Genomic DNA, 23,904 nt, shown 5'->3' with positions numbered 1-23,904 from the left:
TCCCAATAGTGTGATTCAGTCTATTGCTAACATGGCATTTACATATCCAGAGTCTGCGTGTCTTGGAGGGGACATAGATCTGAATCCCAAGTAACACCACCTCAGGGGTCCCCAGGCATACAGCTCACAAAGAGCACCGTTCCCCCAAATGCCAGGGCCCATAATCACAAGGCAAGAGGCTCGCATTCAGGCCCCTACAAGAGCCTCGGTCCCAGCTAGGTCTTTCACTGTATTTGTATCTGGATGTCGGCTAGATGCCTGAATGTACAGCAGAGATTATATACATTGCAGAATGCTGAACATAGGGGGTCTAAAAAGAGTCTTTGGCACTGGTTTTGGGAATTCTTCTTTTGTAAATGATATTTTTTCTATATTTAGTTAAAGGACCTATTCAAAGAATTAAAGGGTCAGACCACATAAAATAAACATTTCAGTTTTTGTAAAATGCTGATGGGCTGGGTTTGTCAGAGACACCAGCATTGAGACCCCCTGCCTGTGATTTTCCAACCTTCGTTAACCTGGAATGCTTTTAAACAGCTTACTATATGATATAATATTTCATGGCGTTCACAATATATTGAATGCAGTAGGATAAGTTTGACTCCAAGGGAGCGGAGATTAGTGAGCTAAATCAGGTTTTTTTTTGTTCTAGAGGGCGAAAAAAAAAAGAAGGTGACTGTTATGGTTGACTGGTCCCTTTTAAGCCCCCGTACACACGGTCGGAGATTCCGGCAACCAAATCCGTTGGAGTAATTCCGACGGATTAATTCCGGAAGAGGTCCGGAAGTGATGTTGCATTCACACGGTTCGTACTCAGTTGCCGGAAAATCCGATTGTACATAACGTGATGACGTTATTTTGTTAGGACAGGACTACGTTCAGGCTAGTAGCCAATAGCTTTGGTCTAGGAGTTTGATCTGAGCATGCGTGGCACTTTGTCCGTCGAAGTAGGCTACACATGATCGGAGTATGTCCGATCGGAGCATTTTGTAGGAAAAATTTACCGGCAAGTTGGAAAAGTTGGTCCGTCGGATATTCCGACGGAAACAGTTCGATGCAGACCACACACAGTCGGAATATCCGACAAGACGGTCCGATAGGACACATTCCGTCGGAATCTCCGACCGTGTGTACAAGGGCTTAGATATTTGACCACATCCATTGTTTCTGAAGAGCGGCTGTGAGCCTGGATCTGAGTCTTGCCCAGCTCTGGCCGAGCTGTACGTTAAATAACTTCCCCCAAAGTATTTTATCTAGCGACTTCATGTATTATTGAGCGGCAGGAACGGGCTCTGGGGATGGAGCACACATGAAACATTAACAGGCCAACATCTAGCTAAGCGCAGAGGCTGCCTCCGCTCATGCATCGTCTAACAAGAGATGAAGCACAGCTTAAGGGCAGAGCAAATGCCGATAGGGCGGCCGGTCTCTTCCTTTCTTTTTATGGCATCCTAAAAGCATAAAATCAAACACAACAGCCTCTATTTTGTGTCTTCTAGAATGACTGGAACGCTTTATGCTGCCTTTTTTTTTTTTTTTTTTGTCGATGGTCTTTTAGCAGAGTTGTAAGTTATTTAGAGCCGCCTTGGTGTGAGCTGAAGATGTGAGAAAATGGCTCTACATTTAAATTGTTTATTCAGTTACAAAAGCCCGGGCAGCTGCAAGTCTCCGGAGAGCTACCTGTCAAAAGAGACGTGCACAGGTATTTGCTGGCTTCGTGTAATGTGAAAATGGCGTGATGCTTCAGCTGGCCATCGAAAGATAAAAAGTGACAGGTCCTCTATCAGCAGCATCAGGATTCTGCGGGGACTTAAACTGGAGATACAGGCTTTTCAATGTAATTTAAAGTGGAAGTAAACCCTCCTATCGTTTTCAGCCAAGGAAGCTGCCATCTTGGCCTCCCTTTAATCTTTAACTGCCATGAAGCTGCACATGTGATCAGTTATGACACCAGCCATTGGATGGTTTGACAGTTTGGTTGAGAGCACAACCAATGTGACAGTTAACATTTCCGGCATGCCGTGTTTTTTCAAACTGTTAGATCAATGGGTTTACTTCCGCTTTAAAGAGGAAGTAAACCCTGATGAGTTTACTTCCTCTTTTTTTTCCCCTGCAAAGGTAAAGCATAATGGACTACTATGCATCGCATCGCATCGCATAGTAGCCCATTATGTGTCACTTACCTGACACAGGAGCCAGCGAAGTCGCCGCTGTCCCCTGTAGTCCGCCGCATCCATCTTGCTGGTGGCGTCTCGCAGTACCGCCGCTGTCATTCGGCGAAGCCGCGATGACATCACTCCCGCGCATGCGCATGGGAGTCGACAAATGCGGCAGCTCCATTCTTGGAACTGCCGCGCTCAGTGCGCCTGCGCGCCGCTGTCTACGGCGCATGCGCCGTAGACAGCGGTGCCCGTTTTCGGGCAAATATCTCCTAAACCATATAGGTTTAGGAGATATTGCTTGGACCTACAGGTAAGCCTTAATCTAGACTTACCTGTGGGTCAAAGTGGTTTGTAAGGGTTTACAACCACTTTCAATAACGTGGTAAATTTGATGTAAATAATCTTAGTAGTGTATTGCTTTTTTAACCATGTTTTCAAGAGTAATTACTGTGTGTGTGTGTGTGTGTGTGTATATATATATATATATATATATATGTATATATGTATATGTGTGTATGGCAGCCATCTTTCTTCATTACATATGCAGGCTTAGCTTCCTGCTTTGCAGTGTGTTTTACTTCTGCTTTTCAGAATGCAAATCAGCAGATCAACCAATCCACTGTATACGCGTTCTTTCACAATCGTGGTGCCCTCTAAAGAGTGACTGCATTCTGGGAGCTTTTCCTAGGGCACTTGATATATTGCCTCCTTACTCCGTGATTTAGCCTTGTATTGGCGCACTGTCACGCCACGATCGCGTGCATTGTACGCTGTTGTTGCATGGCCCTATCACACTCAGTGGGTGAGTTTGTAGAATAGCGCCGCTTGTCAAACTCTGCACCTTGAGTTAAAAATGCTGCAGCCTCAAAGTAAAGCATGGTGGCCATGACGTGTACAGTTCTGTAAGCCCTTGTACACACGGTCAGACATTCCGACAACAATATCCGTTGGATTTTGTCCGACGGATTTTGTCCAAAACTTGTGTTGCATACACACGGTCGGACAAAGTTGTCGGAAAATCCGATCGTACGTAACGTGATGACGTTATTTCGTTACGACGGGACTACGTTCAGGCTAGTAGCCAATAGCTTTGGTCTAGGAATTTGATCTGAGCATGCGTGGCACTTTGTCCGATTGGAATTCTCTACAAACAATCGGACAAAGTCCGATCGGATCATGTTGTCGGAAAGTTTTATAGCCCGGCTCTAAAACTTTGTCCGTCGGATATTCCGACGGAAACAGTCCAATGGAGCCCACACACAGTCGGATTATCCGACAACACGGTCCGATCGGACATTTTCCGTCGGAATGTCCGACCGTGTGTACAAGGGCTAATAGATAAAAAGTGTAGCACTACAATATTTAAAACATAAAGTGCCAAGTATAAGACAAAATATAATAAATGAAATATGTGACCATATTACATCATCACAAAAACTCCTAACGCATGATGAAAGTCCAAAAAGGTCCATAAAGTGCAAAGCCGTTTTCCAAAGTGTGTGGAAATCATCCAATGAAGGTATGTTGTCAGGTGATATCAAACGTAAAGTGACTCCAGAGAGGTTTCCTTCACCAAACTGCCCTCGCCAGAATACCATTGGTGAATGGCATAATGTCAAAACAACCTTTTGAGAGTTCCCAACAATGATCCAGTGGCTCTTCCTCACACTGAAGCCTGGGCAGAAGGGTGCTCACCACACGGAGCCCAAGAAAAGGTTTATGGTGTAGTCGTTTATTATAAAATTAATGACATACAATATAAAATAAAAGATGTACATCCAAGTAAAAAACATGAGTGGCCAAACTTGCATAGATGGCCACCGATCCCAACCTAGGCTACGGCGGCGTGGCGTCAGCATGCAAGGCTTCTTTGTACGCGTTTTGTGCGCATGCACATCGGGGGATCCATCTAATTTTATTATTTACTGAGTGGCATTATAGGGTTGGTCACCTTTGTGCTAGCAGCTTCACCTCTGAAGTGCTCACTGTGTTTTTTTTTTTAGGTATGTACAGTCCTGTCCGGCCGTTTTATGACAGTTCAGATGGGCAGCCAGGGGTCGCTAAAACCGTGGCTCAGTCACCCACTTTTTACCACTCCCTGCCCATCTGAAAGAGCAGTTTGACAGGTGGTGGTGCCTGTCATCGTCACCCATTGATTTCAATGTTCCTGCTCCGTAACAGCCAAATGCTTAGCTTGCAGTTGAATTAGGGCTCACTTACACTAATGGTTGGGCGAGGGGATTGTTGAACCATGCAGTTGAGCCATGCCTTTACCACCCCTCAGGAATTATTCCCCGTCACTTCAAGTGAGTGGTGCTGCAAACTTTACAACCATGTGAAATGCATCCAGTTGTGGCACATCGGTGCTGCGATCAAGGGGTTAAAGCAGGCGATGAGGAGGCAATACAATGTCACCTCGGCTCCTTTTGAATGCTCTCTAAAGAAAAAGAACAAGCCCTTAAGTACTTAGTCAAAGTTAAAAAACAAAACAAAAAAGGAGTTGGTAGTCTCAGCTGTCAGCCACTGCTCTACTGTCCTCTGAAAAGGAACCTACCACTGCAGCGTGTATGAAAGAGCCCTTTCTGTGTGATATCTTATTTCTGCAAGAGAGTGAGACAGCGGACCTATGCTAAGAGCGCCCTCTAGCGACCAATCTAGCAACTTTCTTTATTTAATACAATTAAAATAGCAAGTCAGACCAAGAGTTGGTAAAAAATGTGAAGGTCACATCAAATATTATTTTAACATAAACAATGCAATAAAAACACTTCATATGTACACCCCCTAAAATTACATTGAGAACATATAAACCTTGTTCCCATCCTTACCAGGAATTGAACCAAAAACACCAATGCTGCATTCACGAATGTGAACCACATAAGGCGGGCTAACCCTACCCTATGTTTGTAGACTCGGAATGCTATTTTCTTATTTTGTATATTAGTTTGTTTGTTTTTTTTGTTTTGTTTTTTAAAAGAAAGATACAGAAAAGTAGGACTGATATCCTAAGACATGTCAGGAGAACGTACAATAGAATAAGATAAAGCATAAAGTTGGTACAGAAACGAAGCTATGATTGTAACAAGAAAGGAATGGACAAACACAAAGCGCGATGAATAGAAAGAGTGACGTGTTAACCTAAATTGCCTAATTGTCCTCTTCATGTAGGTTGGAATGAACTTCTTATCGCCTCCTTCTCACATCGGTCAATAGCTGTTAAAGACGGGATTCTCCTGGCCACTGGTCTTCATGTGCACCGGAACAGTGCGCACAGTGCGGGTGTAGGAGCCATCTTTGATCGGTAGGATGTTACTGTTTCATCTTTTGATGCTAGCTTGCTTGTAAGGATGCAGAGCTTTAAGATGAGAGCAGGGGCGGACTGACCATTCGGCCACTCGGGCACTGCCCGAGGGCCCCGGGCCACTAGGGGGCCCCATCAGGGTTGCCAGCCTCAGTAAAACCAGGGATAGTATGTAAAAATCTGTGTTGTTTTTTTACATCTGTCTCTGAAAAATGCCCCTTAAAGCGGAGGTCCACCCTAAAGTGGACCTTCCGCTCATCGGAACCCTCCCCCCCTCCGGCGCCACAATTGGCACCTTTCAGGGGGGAGGGGAGTGCAGATACCTGTACAGTACAGGTATCTGCACCCACTTCAGGGATAGCTCTCTGCGGAAAGGGGCGTAGATTACGCCCCTTTCCGCAAGTGCCCGCCCCTTTCCGCATGTGCCCCCGCTGCCTGCTGGGAAACACACAGATACCAGAGGCAGCGGGGACCGTCCTTATTGCGCAGCGCGAGATCTAGAGATCGGCTTCGTGTGCCGACATCGCGGGCGCGCTGGGCAGGTAAGTGTCACTATTTTAAAAGTCAGCAGCTGCAGTATTTGTAGCTGCTGGCTTTTAAAAAAAAAAAAAAAAACGCGGAGTCCCGGCAGACTCCTGCTTTAACCTTTTGGTCTAAAAATCTTGAGATTATAGCTGCCCCACCTCTCCAGTACCTTCTAAGCCAATAGAAACATGTCTGTGTATACTGTGTGTATGTGTGTGTGTTTGTGTATACTGGCCCCATAATCTCCAATTGCCCGGGGGCCCCATGAGTTGTCAGTCCGCCCCTGGACGAGAGCATCCTTCTTAAACAAGTGCAAGTTCTGTGTCCCGATATCATAGCAGTATTCAGCAGGGTCTGGCAATACGGTTGATGATAATTATCATCTTAAATGGAATTGTAGATAGAAAAACACTCTCAGTGGATTGCTGTGGGTAAGATTCGGGCCTGACATGAAAACTTCACTGATCCACGTCTGTTATAACACAGCTTTCATTATTCAGGCAAACAATAAAGTTTTGCTGTTTAGAAAGGCCAGAGAAATGATATTCTGTTTCCTCCATGGTCTGTATTTATTCTCTATTCACCAATGATGGTAATATGAATTTCCACAATTCACAAAACATTTCAAAATATTTTTATTTTTTTTCTCTTGGTTCAGTGTTTTGACAGAACTAGTGTCCAAAATGCGAGACATGCAGATGGACAAGACAGAGCTGGGGTGCCTCCGAGCAATCGTCCTTTTCAACCCAGGTGAGTGAGTGTGTGGGGGCTGTATGCTGGTCTTTGGTTATTTGCACAGTATATATTAGGGGATTGCGCCTCCTGTTAATATTCCCCCCCACCTATAAAAATCCTTTAACTCAATATGTGCCAAAACTCACTGTACTACCTGTACTCTCCTCCCTCTACTTAACTGACCTGTTCCTCAAAAAAAGTATGTCTCCCACAGCTTCTACACGTTTTGCAGTTTAGCGTCGTCAGGAAGCTTTGGGGGTTACTTTGGGGTTCTCATTGTACAAAGGTAGTACAGTGACTACTAGTGAGTTTTGGCACATATTGAGTTAAAGGATTTTTATAGGTGGGGGGGAATATTAACAGGAGGCGCAATCCCCTAATATATACTGTACACTTATCTTTAACCCACAAGGTGGGGAAGTCAGACTGGGATTGCAGCGCACCATAAAAAAAAAAAAAAAAAAAGGGCAGGTCTGAGCGCCGGTACAATTTTTAGTTGTTTTTGGTCTTTGGTTATTGTTGATCTTAAAAGAAAACTAAAGTTCTCTCTCGCAAACAGAAAGCTTCCAGGCTTCTTATTACAGAAGAGAAATTCAGCGTCTCTTCTGCAATAAAGTACACTTACCTTCCTGCTCAGTGTCTCCAAGGATACAAACTGAGCTGCACATGCGCATCTCAGCTTATATCGCCAGCACGGTCCCTGCGTGCCGAGCCAACGACCTCCTGTACATGCACAGGGGGTGACTTGGTGACTTCATCCTGAGCTGGCCAATGAGGATGACTGAAAACTGGCACCCAGGAGAAGATGTCGGTGAGGGATGGGGACCAATGAAGTTTGAAAGGTAAGTTTAGCTCCACTCAGCTTGTAACATTTGCCTGTCAGAGTTGCATGTACACAACTGCTCAGAAATAGCATGTGTCTGTTGATCTTACTTTTCCTGACTAAATCCCTTCAAAACTGATGCTTCAGGTATAGTTAGATACAGATGGATTGAATCATTTTTTGGACGTTGTTGTCTTTTTTTTTTTTTTTTATTAATGAGGAAAGCATTATATGAGAAATCGGTGGGAAATAAGACCTTGTGCTTATAGACAATTGAGCATATTTAAATTTTAAAATCAGAAGAAAATTTTGTTTTTGCTAGAATAAAGGAGAATCTTCTATCTTTTGGCCGTTATAGAAACGCATGGCTTATAATGTGAAAATATTGTATCAATTTCTAATAAAAATTAAGCTTTTTAAGCCAGGGATGGCCCATGGCCACATGTGGCCTGTGAAGCCTTTTAATGTGGCCCAGGACCTTAAACAAGGGAAGTGTTTGCCCTTGTTTTTGGGATGGCGGGTCAGCAAGCCCAGATCGCAATCAACGGATTGCCAACCCGCCATCCCAGAGCATCAGAGTACATGGAGCCGGCCGCGGTGGGAGCAGGAGCCACATACGCAATGCTTCCTCTAGTGCCACCTCATGTCCCAGGCGGATTGATACCAACTGTACTTCACCTGGGACCTTTCTTGCAGCCAGGAGAGCGATGCCAGCCGAAACTGGAAGAATAAAAGGCCAGTGTATTAAAAAAAATCACATACACTATTCTTTTGCAATGGGCATATTGGCACTTATAAAAAAAAAAAAGGGGGTTATTAGGCTGCTTTCACACATTTGGTGCGCTTTCTGAAACCACGCCAAAACCTGAATGCAGACGTTTTGGTGTGCTTCTAGAAAGTACACCATACCAGCAAGATTTAATAGAAGTCTATGGCTCAGTGCAGCTAACTCGCAATAAAGCCGCAGGTGCAATGTACTGTACCCGCGGTGCTGGTAATCTGCAGCGCATCAGTGTGAAAGCAGGCTTATAGGGGGCTCAGAACACTAAGGGCCCATTTACATTTGCAGTTTGGGGGGGCTTTAAAACCATATAATTCATTGTGGCCCATGACCGGTTAAAGTGGCGTTGCCACCAAAAAATAAAAAAGTGTTTAAAAATCTTAAAAAAAAAAAAAAAAAATTGAAAAAAAAAAAAATGTACTCACCTCTAAATACCTGTTGCCAGGGGTCCCTCGTAGTCTGCCTTCTTCCTTGCCCGGGCTGGTGACATCACTTCCCCTCGCGCCGCACAGTCATCTGGGACCTGTCATGTGTCCCAGATGACTGTGCGACGTATCACGGCGCCCTGCGCCGCTCGTGCATGCGCAGTGGGTGCCGGCTGTGAAGCCACAGCCGGGTGCCCACAGTACGAATGATGGCGCCGCGAGCGGAGCGGGAAACGAGGGGGGGCTTCGTTCCCCCACATCGCTGGACCCTGGGACAGGTAAGTGTCCGATTATTAAAAGTCAGCAGCTGCTTGACTTTAAATTTTTTTATTTTTTTTTAGGAGCACCCCACTTTAACAAATCACTTAAAGAGGAAGTAAACCCTGATGAGTTTACTTCCTCTTTCATTCCCTGCAATGGTAAAGCATAATGGACTACTATGCATCCGATCGCATAGTAGTCCATTATGTGTTACTTACCTGACACAGGAGCCAGCGAAGTCACCGATGTCCCCTGTAGTCTGGCACATTCCATCTTCTCGGTGGGTCTCGCTGCTCCGCCGCTGTCATTCAGCGAAGCCGCGATGACGTCACTCCCACGCATGCGCACGGGAGCCGCCACACGCGGCATATCGCCGTTGACGGCGACACGCTCAGTGCGCCTGCACACCGATGTCTACGGCGCATGCGCCGCAGACAGCGGTGCCTGTCTTTCGGCAAATATCTCCTAAACTGTGTAGGTTTAGGAGATATTTCTTGGACCTACAGGTAAGCCTTAATCTAGGCTTTTACCTGTAGGTCAAAGTGGTTTGTAAGGGTTTACAACCACTTTAAGTGGCCCTCACCCTTCAAAAGGATGAGCACCCCTGATTTAAGAGATGTGTATGAATCTGCATGGTTACATTTGTTTGTTTTTTTGTTTTTTTTTTAACAGATTCTAAAGGTCTCTCAAACCCATCGGAGGTGGAGGCACTGCGGGAGAAGGTCTATGCATCTTTGGAAGCTTACTGCAAACATAAATACCCCGAACAGCCAGGAAGGTGAGTCTCCCTCCATCCTCCCCACACTAACCAGAATCCCCTCTGCTCATGAACACAAAGGAAAGGGTGGGGTTGTTTTCTATGTATGGCACCTCCCAACTATGGAAAAAAGGTCCCTTTTTCTCTCCAAATGTGGTAAGACTAAAGACCTTCACCATAGTAATCCTTTCATCATTGCAGATAGGAATAACGAGGCAAAATATTAGTAGTTAGCTTTCAGATTCTGACAACCTATAGAAACATAGGTAAAAGTCATCACTTCTACGTTGATCTGTGCTCAGCACTCCTGAAGTGGAGCTGAAGGGCCCCTTAAAGAGGAAGTAAACCCTGATGGGTTTACTTCTTCTTTGTCTCCCTGCAAAGGTAAAGCATAATGGGCTACTATGCATTGCATAGTAGCCCATTATGTGTCACTTACCTGACACAGGAGCCAGCGATGTCACCCCTGTCTCCTGTAGTCCGGAGCGTCCATCTTCTTCCGGGTGTCGCTGCTCCGGACGCTCACAGCGCCGCAGCAGCAATGACGTCACTCCCGCGCGTGCGCGCGGGGGCCGCCACTAACGGCATATCGCTGTTAGCAGCGGCATGCTGCTAGCGGCGATAGTGCGCCTGCGCGCCACTGTCTATGGCGCTTGCGCCGTAGACAGCAGTGCCGGTCTTTTCGTAAATATCTCCTAAACCGTATAGGTTTAGGAGATATTTCTTGGACCTACAGGTAAGCCTTAATCTAGGCTTACCTGTAGGTCAAAGTGGTTTGTAAAGATTTACAACCACTTTAATGGATTTAAGAAAACGACTTGAGCCTTCCCAAATGCTTTGCAAATGCTCACTGAAGCTGATGCTCTTCAGATTACAGGCTGTCATTATCTACTGAGAATGCAGGTTTCCTGGCTGCTATGGCGATTCGGTGACTTCAGTATATCTTCTAATTATGAAAATCAGTAGTGTTGACCTTCTAACCTCCATGCTTTTTTTGTATTTGTGGAACCAGAGACAGGCAGCTAGTATTTCCAGGAGCAACAGTGACCCCAAGCAATATAAATAGGACCAAAAGAGGGACAGTTGTGCAAGAGAGAGGTGCAGAGGATTTGGGTACAGAAGACAAACTCTAGGGAGCTGTAATGACATTTATAGGGGAGCAGCAGATAATCATTACTTGACTTTCTTTTATTTGTGACAGCAAATTCCTGTAAAGTCCTCAAAATGTATCATTCATCTTTAAGGCTTTCCATTCTCCTCTGTTTCACCCCGTGTCCTCTAGGGGAACTCCAGCTGAAAAATGAGGCCTGCAGCAGCGAAGGAGTCAGGCTCCCCTCCCCCGCCTCTCATATGTTTTAGTTTAAAATTTTAAAGTTTGCACTTCCTGGCCGGCATTCAGAAAGCCCTGTTTTTCCTGGCGCTCTGACTCCCGTTCTCAATAGCTCAGCAGAATTCGCCCCTTTCCTTGGCCTCCCTCCAAGCTGAAAATGGATCAGATTTATTTTTTTCCCCCTCGTTCTAACCACGTTGATTGCGTGATGACGGGAAGAACTAAGTCGGCTGTCCCTTGAGGCGCAGTTAACGATTAATGAGAATTTTCGTAGTCTGTGTGTTGGACTTTGATTCTATTAGGAAAGCTGAATGACTGACCATATGTCTTGTGTCCAGCAGGAGATTTACTATTTAGGTGGACACTAAAGAGGACCTGTCTTCTTCAGTGGAAGTGGCTTTCCTGTTTAGATTTGGCCTCTGGACATACTTGATGGACTTTGGGCTATACTATATTACCACCATTGAATATATTCAAATTCATTAAATCAAACCATCTAGGTTAATAGCAGAATTATACATCTGAAGCATTTACTGTTTTCACTGAAAGTCTCTTGATATAAATCAGTACAGTGCCTAGAATTTAGACCCCTTTCACACCAGGGCGTTTTGCAGGCGCTATAGCGTTAGAAATAGCGCCTGCAAGGCACCCTAAAAAAAGCTGCACCATTGTCTGTAGTGTGAAAGCTGGCAGGACGTCAGGAAAAGTCCTGCCAGCAGCTTCTTTGGAGCGGTGAAGCAGCGGTGTGTTTACCGCTCCTCCACCGCTGCTCCCCATTGAAATCAATGGGGCAGCGCTGTAATACCGCTGGCAAAACGCTGCTATTGCGGCGTATTGCCGGCGGTTTTAACCCTGTCTTGGCTGCTAGCGGCCAAAATGCGCCGCAAATCCGGTGGTAAAACGCCGCTAAAGATAGTGGCGTTTTACCGCCCACGCTATGGGCGGTGTGGTGTGAAAGGGGTCTTAGCCCTTGTACACACGGTCGGACATTCTGCCAACCAAATCCGTTTGATTTTGTCCGACGGATTGTGTCCGAAACTGTTGCATACACACGGTCGGACAAAGTTGTCGGAAAATCCGATCGTTCAGAACGCGATGACGTTATTTCGTTACGATGGGACTACGTTCACACCAGTAGCCAATAGCTTTGGTGTAGGAATTTGATCTGAGCATGCGTGGCACTTTGTCCAATCGGAATTCTCTACACATGATCGGAGTATGTCCGATCGGACCAGTTTGTCGGAAAATATTTCCAACAAGTTGGAAAATTGGGTCCGACGGAAACAGTCCGATGCATGCCACACACAGTCGGATTATCTGACAGAACGGTCCGATAGGATCTCCGACCCTGTGTACAAGGGCTAAGAGAAGAGGAACAGCAAAGCACAATCCTCATTACCAACAAGAAAACACGATATGTATATATGCTATGATAGTAGTATGGAGAGCCAGCTTGGGTCCCTACTACTAAAACCATTCCAGTTCTCATTCTCTTGCAATTATTTGAACTTTATTAGGGAACAATGAGTGAATGCTTTATTTATTACAGCACTGCTGTGATGAAAAAGCCACTTTAATCAGCTGCCTGTTAGCTGGGCTGCTGTACAAACTTATCCTGGCACTTCTATTAGAAGCTGTTGTGATAAAGCTTGCTCCTAATGCTATATATTAGGAACCTTGATACTTCACCTCATTGTGTCTCATGAGAATTTTATGTCCTGTCAGGTATCAGTCTTTTTAGGAGGTTATTAATTCATACATTTTTGGTGTCAGTCGCTACAATTTTAGCTGGTTTTCTGTCCTGAATTAGACCAGCGTGAAGTTAAATTTGGTATGTATCTACCACAGGGTGTTCCTAGGGATACATTACATAAAACACATGCCGCGTCCCGATATTTGACTTTACTAAGAAACGCAACGAAAATTGTTGACCATAATGGACTTTTTAGGCATAAATATAGATGTAACAAAAAGAGGGAAGATACATTTAAAACATTTTTTTTTCCTCTCCCCACTTGTTAACCCTGGAAGCAAGTTTATTATTATTATTCTTACTTGTATTTTTTTGTGTTTTTTCTTAAAAAAAATCTTTGGGAATTATTTGTATAATTATTTTTATGTTTTTTTTTCTTTTATAACAAACTATCTTAATGCTATGTTTTTTTCTATTTTTAGAAAAATTATAAGCTCCTGATGAAGCGTTATGGTGAACGCGAAACATTTAGAGCATTCGAGTATCTCTGAGCTGATTCCTATGTGATATGCTTGTATAACGTGGGTTGCGCTAACTTCACTTTGTATTATTATAATACCGTGCTTCCAAAAACATGTTTGAATCCGATTTTTTATTTATTATTTTTTTCATTCGAACATGTTTTTGGAAGCACGGTATTATAATACAAAGTGAAGTTAGCACAAGCCACGTTATACAAGCATATCACATAGGAATCAGCTCAGAGATACTCAAATGCTCTACATGTTTCGCGTTATATATACATACAAATTAGACTGACTCACATAGTGATATTTCTACACTAGGTTGCAGCAAACAGATACATTTTAAGGCTGGGTTCACACTGCTGCGGTTACGAGAACCGGATGTGATTCGCACCGCACTGCAGTGCAAATCACATCCGATCTCTGTGCGATGCGAGTTCAGCCATACAGATAGTATGGCTGAATTCGCATCGCACCCGCCCCAAACTCGCACAGGACCCTTTTTTTTGGTCCGCAGCAGAATCGGATCGCATTGGTGTTCACACCATGCGATCCGATTCCTGTCCGAGTTTGCAGATCGCACTGCGATATGCGAACTGATCTGGGGGTGTCATTAACGTTTCACTGACACTCCCAGCAGTTAGCATAGGGCAGTGTGAACTGCCGCCGGGAGGCATGCGATGCGGGAAGCCGCCGCGGATTTGCGGCGTTCCCGCATCGCTGCAGTGTGAACCCAGCCTAAATTTTAAATTGTGTATCCCAAGTGCATTTCATTTTCCCCCATGTGATATACTGTCTATATAAATTATTTTCTGTAATGATGGTTATTTGTTCCTTGATGGATGTTGGATGCCTATGGGAATATATGTAGATAGAATGTGATGTACTTACAATACGCTAGACATTGAAAGATTACGCTCTGAGGCATTGACATTCTGTTTGTTGTCTTTTTAGAAATAAAAATTGTTTTAAATTTATCTTCCCTCTTTTTGTTATATCTATATTTATGCCTAAAAAGTCCATTATTGTCAACAATTTTCGTTGAGTTTCTTAGTAAAGACCAGCATGAAGGCCCCACAGAACTTCCTAGGAAAGGCTGTTTTTTTTTTTTTCTTGTACGTTTTTTTTTTTTTTCTTGTACGTTTTTTTTTTTTTTCTTGTTCGTTTTTTTTTTTTTTCTTGTTCGTTTTTTTCTTTTTTTCTTGTTCGTTTTTTTTTTTTTTTCTTGTTCGTTTTTTTTCTGCAATGTTTTTCTTTTTTTTTTTTTACTGACACTTTGTTTTTTTGCCCTCTCCACTGCCAGGTTTGCAAAGCTGCTGTTGCGTCTACCCGCCCTCCGTTCCATTGGCCTGAAATGTCTGGAACATCTCTTTTTCTTCAAGCTAATAGGAGACACACCAATTGACACCTTCTTAATGGAGATGCTGGAAGCTCCTCATCAAATGACTTAAAAGAAGGGTTGTTTAGTTGTCCGTGTGCCGAGGGCGATGGACGCATCGTGTGATGCCCTCAGAGACACTTACAGAAAACGTCCAGGAGCCCTCATGCAGTGTCACATGCGCGCCTTTAGTCCATCCACAGAGCTATAACCGTGCTCTCAGAACACAACAGCAAACAGTGACAGACGTCTGGGATGCGGATAAGCTGGGCTCGTCCTTTTTTTTTTTTTTTTTTTTTTTTGTCTCTTTCGAAGACATGGCTTGGTTGTCGCTGCTGAAGCTTAATTAAGTTGCTGTTGTTGTTTGGCTTTGGTGGCCCCCCCAGAAGACCACCAGCATCTAAAAACATTACAAGAAAATCCGCACAGATCCCTTTGGAGGGTGAATGTATTTTATTTTTTTTTCTTCTTTTTCAAAAATATATTATGTTGAAAAGACAATGGAAGAGTTTTCTAATCTGTGTGTTCCCACACAAGAACTGGTTTGTCATGGTGTGGAGAAGTTTTTTTGCTGATCTCCAGGAAAAACAAACCTTGAGAAGGTCCATATAGCAATTGGCATCGGTTTCCACAGGCAAACACATAAATGGGGTTGTACTAGCCCCTTATTCCACGTTAGGCCTTAATTTTTAAAGAACAAACATCTCAAAAAAGAACTCAGTTGAACTTGTTGTCCCCTCACATGCTTTTTTTTGAGGGATTTAGCAATTAAAACAGACATTTTCTCCCTGTGGAAAGAGCAAAGCTAACTCCACAGCTCGCTTTCCAGAACCATCTGGGTGGTGAACCATTAGCTTGTTTTAAGGCTCTATGGATCAAGGCACTACAGAATTATTTTTGTTTTGATGTATTGAAGAAATTGTTGGAAACCACCAGTTTGAATTTACTGCCTCTTAAAAAAAAAAAAAATGATACAGCCAGTGAGCCACTTTGGGCCCCTCGGGTAGATTTCAGGGATCTCGTCCATTTTTGTTTTCTAAACCTGTATTGCAATCCTTCACATCAAGAGAAGGCTTCACTTATCTTCTCTAGCAACAGGAGCCACAGAGGCAGAAAATCCTGGTGATTTTATAATTGTTGTTCTTAAAAAAAAAAAAAAAAACATAAAAATGTACAGTACAGAATTACAATTGTTTCTAAAAAAAAAAAAAAAAAAAACAGCAACTGAGTTTTTCTAGAGATTCGTATAAACCAAAATTACTTATTGCAGAGGTTCCGATTTCTTGTCGTTGGTAAAGATAAATAAGAAAAATCATCAAAATATGAAACTGTTAACTTTTTTTTTTTTTTTAGTTTGTAACTTCTAAATAGAACACCAGAATGTGAGATCCAGGTTTGAGAAGTCCTTGGGTTTAAAAGCCTGCAGGTGATCGTGTGGCCAACAACATTGACGACTCAAAGCCTTCTTGGTATCTGTCACCGTTTTTGAGTTAAAGAAGATCTCCAATAGCTTTTTAGCATAATGTTTGTGTTTTTCATAGGACCAGATCATTTTGAAAAACATGGCCTTCTCTTAGGCTGCTTTCACACTGGGGCGGGAGCAGCGTCGGCGGTAAAGCGCCGCTATTTTTAGCGGCGCTTTACCGTCGTTTTAGCGGCGGTGTGCGGGCGCTAGCGGGGTGGTTTTAACCCCCGCTAGCGGCCGAAAAGGGGTTAAACCCGCCCGCAAAGCGCCGCTGCAGCGGCGCTTTGCCGGCGGTATTGCCGCGGTGTCCCATTGATTTCAATGGGTAGGAGCGGTTTAGGAGCGGTGAATATACCGCTCCTTCACCGCTGCAAAGATGCGGCTAGCAGGACTTTTTTCACCGTCCTGCCAGCGCATCGCTCCAGTGTGAAAGCCCTCCGACTTTCACACTGGAGTTAAAGGGGCCGTTTTTTTTCAGGCGTTACACAGGCGCTATTTTTAGCGCTGTAACGCCTGAATACCGCCCCAGTGTGAAAGCAGCCTTATGAGGTTCCTCGGAATTTTTCCAAATGTTTCTCTTTCCTTTTCCATTATATCGGCAAAGAAGGGATAATTTTATCCAATATTTGGGCTTTTTAAAAAAAAAAAAATGGTGTAGCTTTTACAACGTACGTCTTGGTACTCAGAATCTTCAGCTTGTTTAAATAGTTCAACCATTGCTGAAGAAGAGACTCAACAAGAGTACCAAGTTGCCGATTTGGTTTAGAGCCTCATGGGAAGGCAATGGTGTTTTCAGTTAAGAAGAGGAATCCATGTAGTGGCAAAAAGCCTAAGCCCTTGTACACACGGTCGGACATTCCGACAACCAAATCCGTCGGATTTTGTCCGAAACTGTTGCATACACACGGTCGGACAAAGTTGTCGGAAACAGAACGTGATGACGTTATTTCGTTACGACGGGACAACGTTCAGGCTAGTAGCCAATAGCTTTGGTGTAGGAATTTGATCTGAGCAAGCGTGGCACTTTGTCCGATCGGAATTCTTTACACACAATCGGACAAAGTCCGAAACAGATCATGTTGTCGGAAAGTTTTAGAGCCCAGCTCTAAAACTTTGTCCGTTGGATATTTCAATGGAAACAGTCCGGAATTCTCTACACATGATCGGAGTATGTCCGATCGGAGCATTTTGTCGGCAAATTCTACCAACAAGTTGGAAAACTTGGTCCGTCGGATACTCCGATGGAGACCACACACAGTCGGAATATCCGACAAAACGGTCCGATCGGACACATTCCGTCGGAATCTCCGACCGCGTGTACAAGGGCTAAGAGTTTTTGGACTTAAAAAAAGTTGACAGAATCACAGAGAACCTCCAAAAACTGTTCCTAGATTATTATTTTTTTTATTTTACAGGGTAAATCAGTGCGAACATTGCTTTATTTGAACTAACTGGCCTTCTCTTTTATTCCTTTCTTGTAAAGCAAAAATGGTATATGTATATTTTCCAAAGAAACTTTTGTCTTTTTTTCTTTCGTTGGCGCTCTCTCCGTTCTGCGTGGGAGCGAGTTACTCGGAACCTGAGCCAATGCTGAAGCACGCTTCTGTGAAGCATTGCCCCTCTCCCTCCTTTCCTTTTTCTTGCCTGCAACTGTTCAAGCGCTATTGATACCGTTACGATACCTCTTTTGTGATTTCTAAAGCTAGTGGTTGAGCAGATTGTTGGAAGACACCGTCCAGACCTGGCGTTCCTTACCTCTGCTGGATTGGGACACAGAATGTTGTAAAGCGTTTAAATTCTATGCATTTGCATTTTTCCTTGATGAATCAGCTTTTGGTATAATTCGATGCATCTGGTTGTGTTCAACTAGATGTATATTAAAGCAATTTTCCCTCGATGAGATACAGCTGATAGATGAAGGTGGACTAAGATTTAATAAGCTTCATCTCATTTTTATTGGAGAAAAAGACAATTGCAGCCAGAGTAACCGTAAGATCTGTGTGTACAGATTGTAAGATTGATGAACACTTTCAAAACGACAATATATGTTAGCACTCTTTAAAATGGGTGCAAAGCATGAGATATTAAAAATGTTTAGCCATTTTAGATTAAAGGAGGCTCAACAAAGGTTGCAGATTGATTCAGTGTAGTTCAGGGGTAGGGAACCTTTTTGGCTGAGAGAGCCATGAACGCCACATATTTTAAAATGTAATTCCGCGAGAGCCATACAATATGTTTAAAACTTTTTTTTTTTAATCGACTAATTTCAATTATAACTGTAATATCCACGTCATCTCCCCCACTGTAATATCCACATCTCCCCTACGATTGTCTGCTTGCTTACCACTACACAGGCAGGCAGATCCACGAGCCGAGGCGGGTGATGATGACGTCAGCGCGCCACTCACCTAGGCTGCCGCTGGGTGTACCAAGATGGCCGCAGCTAGGCCGAAGCTGTGGCCTTTCCTATGGGCTCAATCCACGTAACGGCACACCATTCAATCCGCGGATTGAGAGGTGAGAGCCACCTTTTATAATATGAGCTGTAAACCTGAGTATCTTTCATCCTATAATGGTGCCTTAAAAAATTAGAAGTTCTGTCAGCACTAGTAGTAACAGTCACCGGGTGGTGTTTGGTCGCAGGTGGGGGCAGGGACCTGGTTACATTGTGGCATTACTCAGTGACATACCCCCCCTTTTCCATTACATCAGATTTAAAGGTAACCTGTCACACTAGCTGCTGCCTGCCATAGTGGGGGAGCCACTGCTGGATCTCTCATTGCTGTACCCCTGGGAGTTTTGCTACTACATCTCCGGGGCATAGCCGGCCGGGCAGTGCTTAAGATTTTAGAGAGGGGCCTTTAGGAAGAATTTTTTATTGAGTTATATATCACGTATGACTGTAGGTGAATATTTATTTATTCTCCGAGTGCCTTACTTGTATATCTGTTAAACAGGAAGTCCCCTGCCCCAAATCACCCCCCCCAAAAAAAAAAAAAAAAAAAAATCTGTTTTAAGTCATTAAATTGCAGAATCCATCCCTTTAACAGAGCAGTCTCGGCACATGTGAATTTTAAAAGAATGCCTTAATCTCTACAGGGACAATGACCGCTAGTTTGCAGGGCTGACCTTGTTCTGTGTTGTAATGTGTACTTCACCCCAGTGGCTGTGTGTGTACATTCCCCCTAAACTAAAATAAATGTATCCTTTAACCCATTCCTTGCCATCGCTTTAGTAAAAAGAAAAGATAAATTCTGGTACAGGACGGAAGGTCATCGAATTAATTTTTTTTTAAGAGTACTTATTGAACCTTCGGTGTCAGCAGTCACACTTTCATAAGGTAGATTTTTTTTTTTTTTGCTCAAGGCAGTCGCTTCCACAAGGGCACCTACCTTATCTTGTACACATACCATGAACGATTTCCATAAATTACACACAGAATTCGCATGAAAGTGACTCGACTCTCTAAGCCAAAAACTGCATTTTCTTGTCACTTTTCCTATAATTTTATTGTCTCTCCACTTCCTCTATCAGTACATCTATGTTCCATAATGCACTCAAGTGAAGTCATTAAAGGAACCTGATTCATAGACTGCACCTGGGTCTCAGCCAAATAATCTTTTTTGATTAATTTTTTTTTTTTTTTAATATTATTGTGTCACGCGTTTTTATTTTATTACATTCTGTTCTTATTTTATTAATTGAATTGCAAAATCTTCACAGTGTAGTCCTCCCAGAAAACGACATAGAAAATATAACACATTACACTTTTACAGAAAAGAAAAATAAAACCGCGCTGAGAACAGAAAAAAAAGGGGGGGGGGATTTACTTTTTTCCTACTTATCAGGCAAGAAAAAATATTATCAAATAAATATCCAAAAAATTAATTCTAGAATTAAACACAATTAAAAAACAATTTTTTTCTTACAAATGAATATACAAAAAATGAAAAAATATTCTCAAATAAATATCCAAAAAATTAATTCTAGAATTAAACACTATTAAAAAAAACAATTTTTTTATTACAAATGAATATACAAAAAATGTGTAAGGCTGCTGCTCCACTGTGGGATACACACACAAAAAAAGTAGACAAAAAAATTGAAAAAAACAGCTGCGCCACACTTTTACAGGATGTGAAAATGAAGCAGCCAATTCCGTAATGGCCATTTTTACTTTTATCAATCTGTAGACTTATCTCTTGAGCCAACATTTGTTGTTAAATAATCAGAATCAGGACATCGTCTCTGTTTTCAGGACTGAGAAATCCATAGAGGCGCCCGAGTGAAAAAAATAACAGACAAAATGTAGCACTTCTAGACATTCACATTGTCCATCTGTCAAGCCATAGAAGAAGTACATTTGGGTTATAACAAGTTGTGAAAAGGATGGGTTGTCTTTCTAACCACCACTCTGTGCACAGGGAAGGAACGCCCGGTCTGTTCGTCTGCGCACCTGTTTTGAGGTGCCGCAGGATCTTTACAGTGTGAGGGGGATAGGTGAAACTCACCAGCACCGAGAGGTATCCTTTTGTTGTTCTTGTGATATAATGTTGAAAAATGAAAAAAAAATAAATAAAAAAAAAAAATGTTTGTGTATTACAAAAGTAAAAAAAAAAAAAAAAAAAAAAAAAAAGGTTAGAAAAAAACAAATTATAGAAAGGGTTGAAAAATTCTATTGTATCAGCGAAGTAAAATCTATTTTTGTATTGATGGAAGTTTATCCCTGCTTACAGTTTTGTACTAACATTCACAGATTCCAGCCTGACGTGTTACGTAGCAGTAGTCATTCTGGAGGTGCCATACCTCACTGTGAAGCTGGGGGGGGGGCACTGTTTTCAAATGACATGTTAGCAGGAAAATAAAGTCTTTTCATATATATATATATATTTTTTTTAAACTGAACTCCTGAGAAATATCAAAACTCCCACACACTACAAGAATTAAATGCTTGTTTTTGTTTAAAGGGGTTGTTGTAAAGGTTTGTTTTTTATTTTCTAAATAGGTTCCTTTAAGCTAGTGTATTGTTGGTTCAATTACCTTTTCCTTCGATTTCCCTTCTAAATGTTATTTTTCTTTGTTTTCTTTGTCTGAATTTCTCACTTCCTGTTCCTCCTCAGTAAGCTGTTCAGTAAGCTGTTCTGGCTGACTAAACACCGCTCGGATGATGGTGTGAAGTTTACTGAAGAGAAACAGGAAGTGAGAAATTCAGACAAAGAAAAAAAAAACATCAGAGGAATGGCAACTCTTGGGGTGGCACTGCCCAGGCTTCTTCTTTTAAGTAGCAAGGTATGGCACTGAAGGGGATCTTTCCGTGAAAAGGAGCCGTCTCGGGGAATGGTGCAGATGCTTGTAGATCACTGGGCAGACAGCCGGGTAAGAGAGCTAGAGTCATTGACTTAGGGTATTCACTGCTGATAATGCTATAACACACAGTACATTTATAATTTACCTATACAGTGTACTAAATGTATTGATCGGTACCAAGGAAAGTTGAGTAACATGTTTTTGTTCGGTATGTTTCTGTATTACCTGCAATCCATAAATAAAGAATTTAAAAAAAAGAAAAAAAACATTTAGAAGGGAAATCGAAGGAAAAGGTAAGTGAACCAACAATGCACTAGCTTAAAGGAACCTATTTAGAAAATAAAAAACAAAGCTTTACAACCCCTTTAAGGAAACAATACAAAAAGCAGTTTTACTCACCTTATTTCACATTCCCCCGGGGGCTGGGGCTCTCTTCTTCCCTCTGGTAATCTGGGATGTGGATGATTCTCTGGCGCCCTGACATATAATGCAGAACTGCTGGTTCTGCATTGGTTACGGTGGCGTTAAGAGTACCCGCAGCCAATGGCACGCCAAAGGGGAATGACTTTTTTTTTGGGGGGGGGAAGCGGAGGAGGAGGAGGAGAAGGCTTGCGTTAGTAAGTGATAACTGCTTTAACATGGCAGCCCAGACAAAAAACGAGCACTTAATCCTTGCAGTGAAGGGGGGAGCCCCAATGCAAGGACAGTTTTGCCTTTTTTTCACGGAATTCAGCTTTAGCCCTGGTTCACATTGGTGCGTTTTTACATGCGATTTGACATGTCAAATCGGCGGCAATAGCACCGTCCTAATTGATGCGATGCTGCATTTGTGTCGCCGCAGCGATTTCAAAAAGTCTTTACTACTTTTTGCGATTTCGGGGGTGCGATTTCCATTGACATCTGTGCAGAAACCCGCACAGATGTCTGTGAAATTGCCGCAGAAATGCGGGAGTGAAATCAACAGCATCGTTCCCGCAGCTCGGTGTGAACCTGGGCTTAAACATATTTCTCTACAGCTGCAGTGGAAATCTATCTGCAGGTATGATTACATGTTCACGCAGTACCTGTGATTGGTCGTAAGATGTGGCAGCGATTGGCTGTTTCTTTTTTTATGTTGTAGCTTTATAAACACACCATTATGAGTACTTTGATTGCTGACTTGTAACCTCCGGGGTTTTCATCCTTCCGGCATCACTACCTTGGGTGATCTGAGAAAAGCATGTTCATGTCGGGTGCACCACGCTGGCTGCATGCTTCTTTGTGAAGGAAGGGAAGAGGATGACAGCCCTGACCTTTCACTTCTAAAAAGAAGTCTTCAATGTCAGCTTTCATATTCCCCCCAGAGGTTGCTTTTTAAGATTTTATGATGAAGTAAAAGACCTCTAATGGAAGTTGCCGTCACCTGATTTGCAGACTATTTACTTCTTCTAGGGGCCACTGACCTCACTTAGAATAAAGCTGAATGGATTCGGCCTCGCCACCCCAGAAGATGCAAGAAGTCTGTGAGTTGGAGGACATCAGCTTTTGCGTCCTTTCAAAAATGTACTACTTCTGTGCTCTAAAGCTATTTTTAAAACCTTCCAAAAAAAAAAGTTTTCTGAATTGTGTTTTTATTGATGCAATTGCCACATCTCTCTGTACAAGACAATAAAGTACAACGCCTCGTTTTATTCCTGTAAAAAACCTTATTGAACTCCAAAACCTTTTACAATGTGAAGAAAACACTGCTTCAACTGTTGACTCTTGTGCTCCTTCCCCGCACAATCTGTTGGAATACTGAGGATTGCAGATCTCTCCATTCTCCCCCCCGAGCTCTATGCTTGTTGAAGTCTGTCACCTTTAAGAGGCAGACTCTACCCCCTGCGCTCTCGGTATGCTGTGTTCATGTAGCTGCCTCTCTTTTCTCTTTCTACGGCTCAGTCTTACTGTGAATCACTTCTGCACATGTTAACGTCAAAATGAAAACAAAGCATTGGAAATCTGAGTATTTTCTTGATGAATAAATGGTATTAGAAATTGTAAACAGAATGAGCGTTTATAAATACGAGTTCAAAGTAATTTGGCATTCGTGTCTTTCTGTACTGTGGATTATGGACACCTACTACACACCACAAGTCGCCGGCTAACTGTTAAGCCCCATACACACTATCAGTTTTTCTGCTGAGTTTTTCCTTCAGGTTTAGCAAAACCATGTAGTGCAAGGGCCTGCCCAGGCATGTACTGGCCATTGGGACTACTGGGAGTTTCCCGGTGGGCCGATGGCTCAGTGGGCCACTCTGATGTAAGGGGGCTGGTGATTGGACACTCTGATGTAAGGGGGCTGGTGATTGGACACTCTGATGTAAGGGGGCTGGTGATGGGACACTCTGATGTAAGGGGGCTGGTGATGGGACACTCTGATGTAAGGGGGATGCTGATGGGACACTCTGATGTAAGG

General features: G+C 43.0%; 1 protein-coding gene across 5 annotated transcripts in view; it reads left to right on the top strand.

Moving 5' to 3' along the window:
- RXRA (retinoid X receptor alpha) overlaps positions 1 to 23,525 on the top strand; it is a 348,429-nt gene extending 324,904 nt beyond the window's left edge. For all 5 annotated transcript variants that reach the window (XM_077468460.1, XM_077468444.1, XM_077468453.1 and 2 more), the window contains 4 exons: positions 5,331 to 5,463; positions 6,647 to 6,738; positions 9,686 to 9,791; positions 14,621 to 23,525. In XM_077468460.1, coding sequence (XP_077324586.1) covers positions 5,331 to 5,463; positions 6,647 to 6,738; positions 9,686 to 9,791; positions 14,621 to 14,768 — 479 coding nt within the window. In that variant the 3' untranslated portion in view covers positions 14,769 to 23,525. The remainder of the gene's footprint in view (positions 1 to 5,330; positions 5,464 to 6,646; positions 6,739 to 9,685; positions 9,792 to 14,620) is intronic.
- Positions 23,526 to 23,904: the final 379 nt, after the last annotated feature.

The sequence above is a fragment of the Lithobates pipiens genome, unplaced genomic scaffold (genome assembly GCF_037356315.1).
Source record: "Lithobates pipiens isolate NorthernLeopardFrog02 unplaced genomic scaffold, aLitPip1_a1.2 Scaffold_11, whole genome shotgun sequence".
Lineage (NCBI taxonomy): Eukaryota > Metazoa > Chordata > Amphibia > Anura > Ranidae > Lithobates > Lithobates pipiens.
This window is presented reverse-complemented; position numbering and strand designations above follow the sequence as displayed.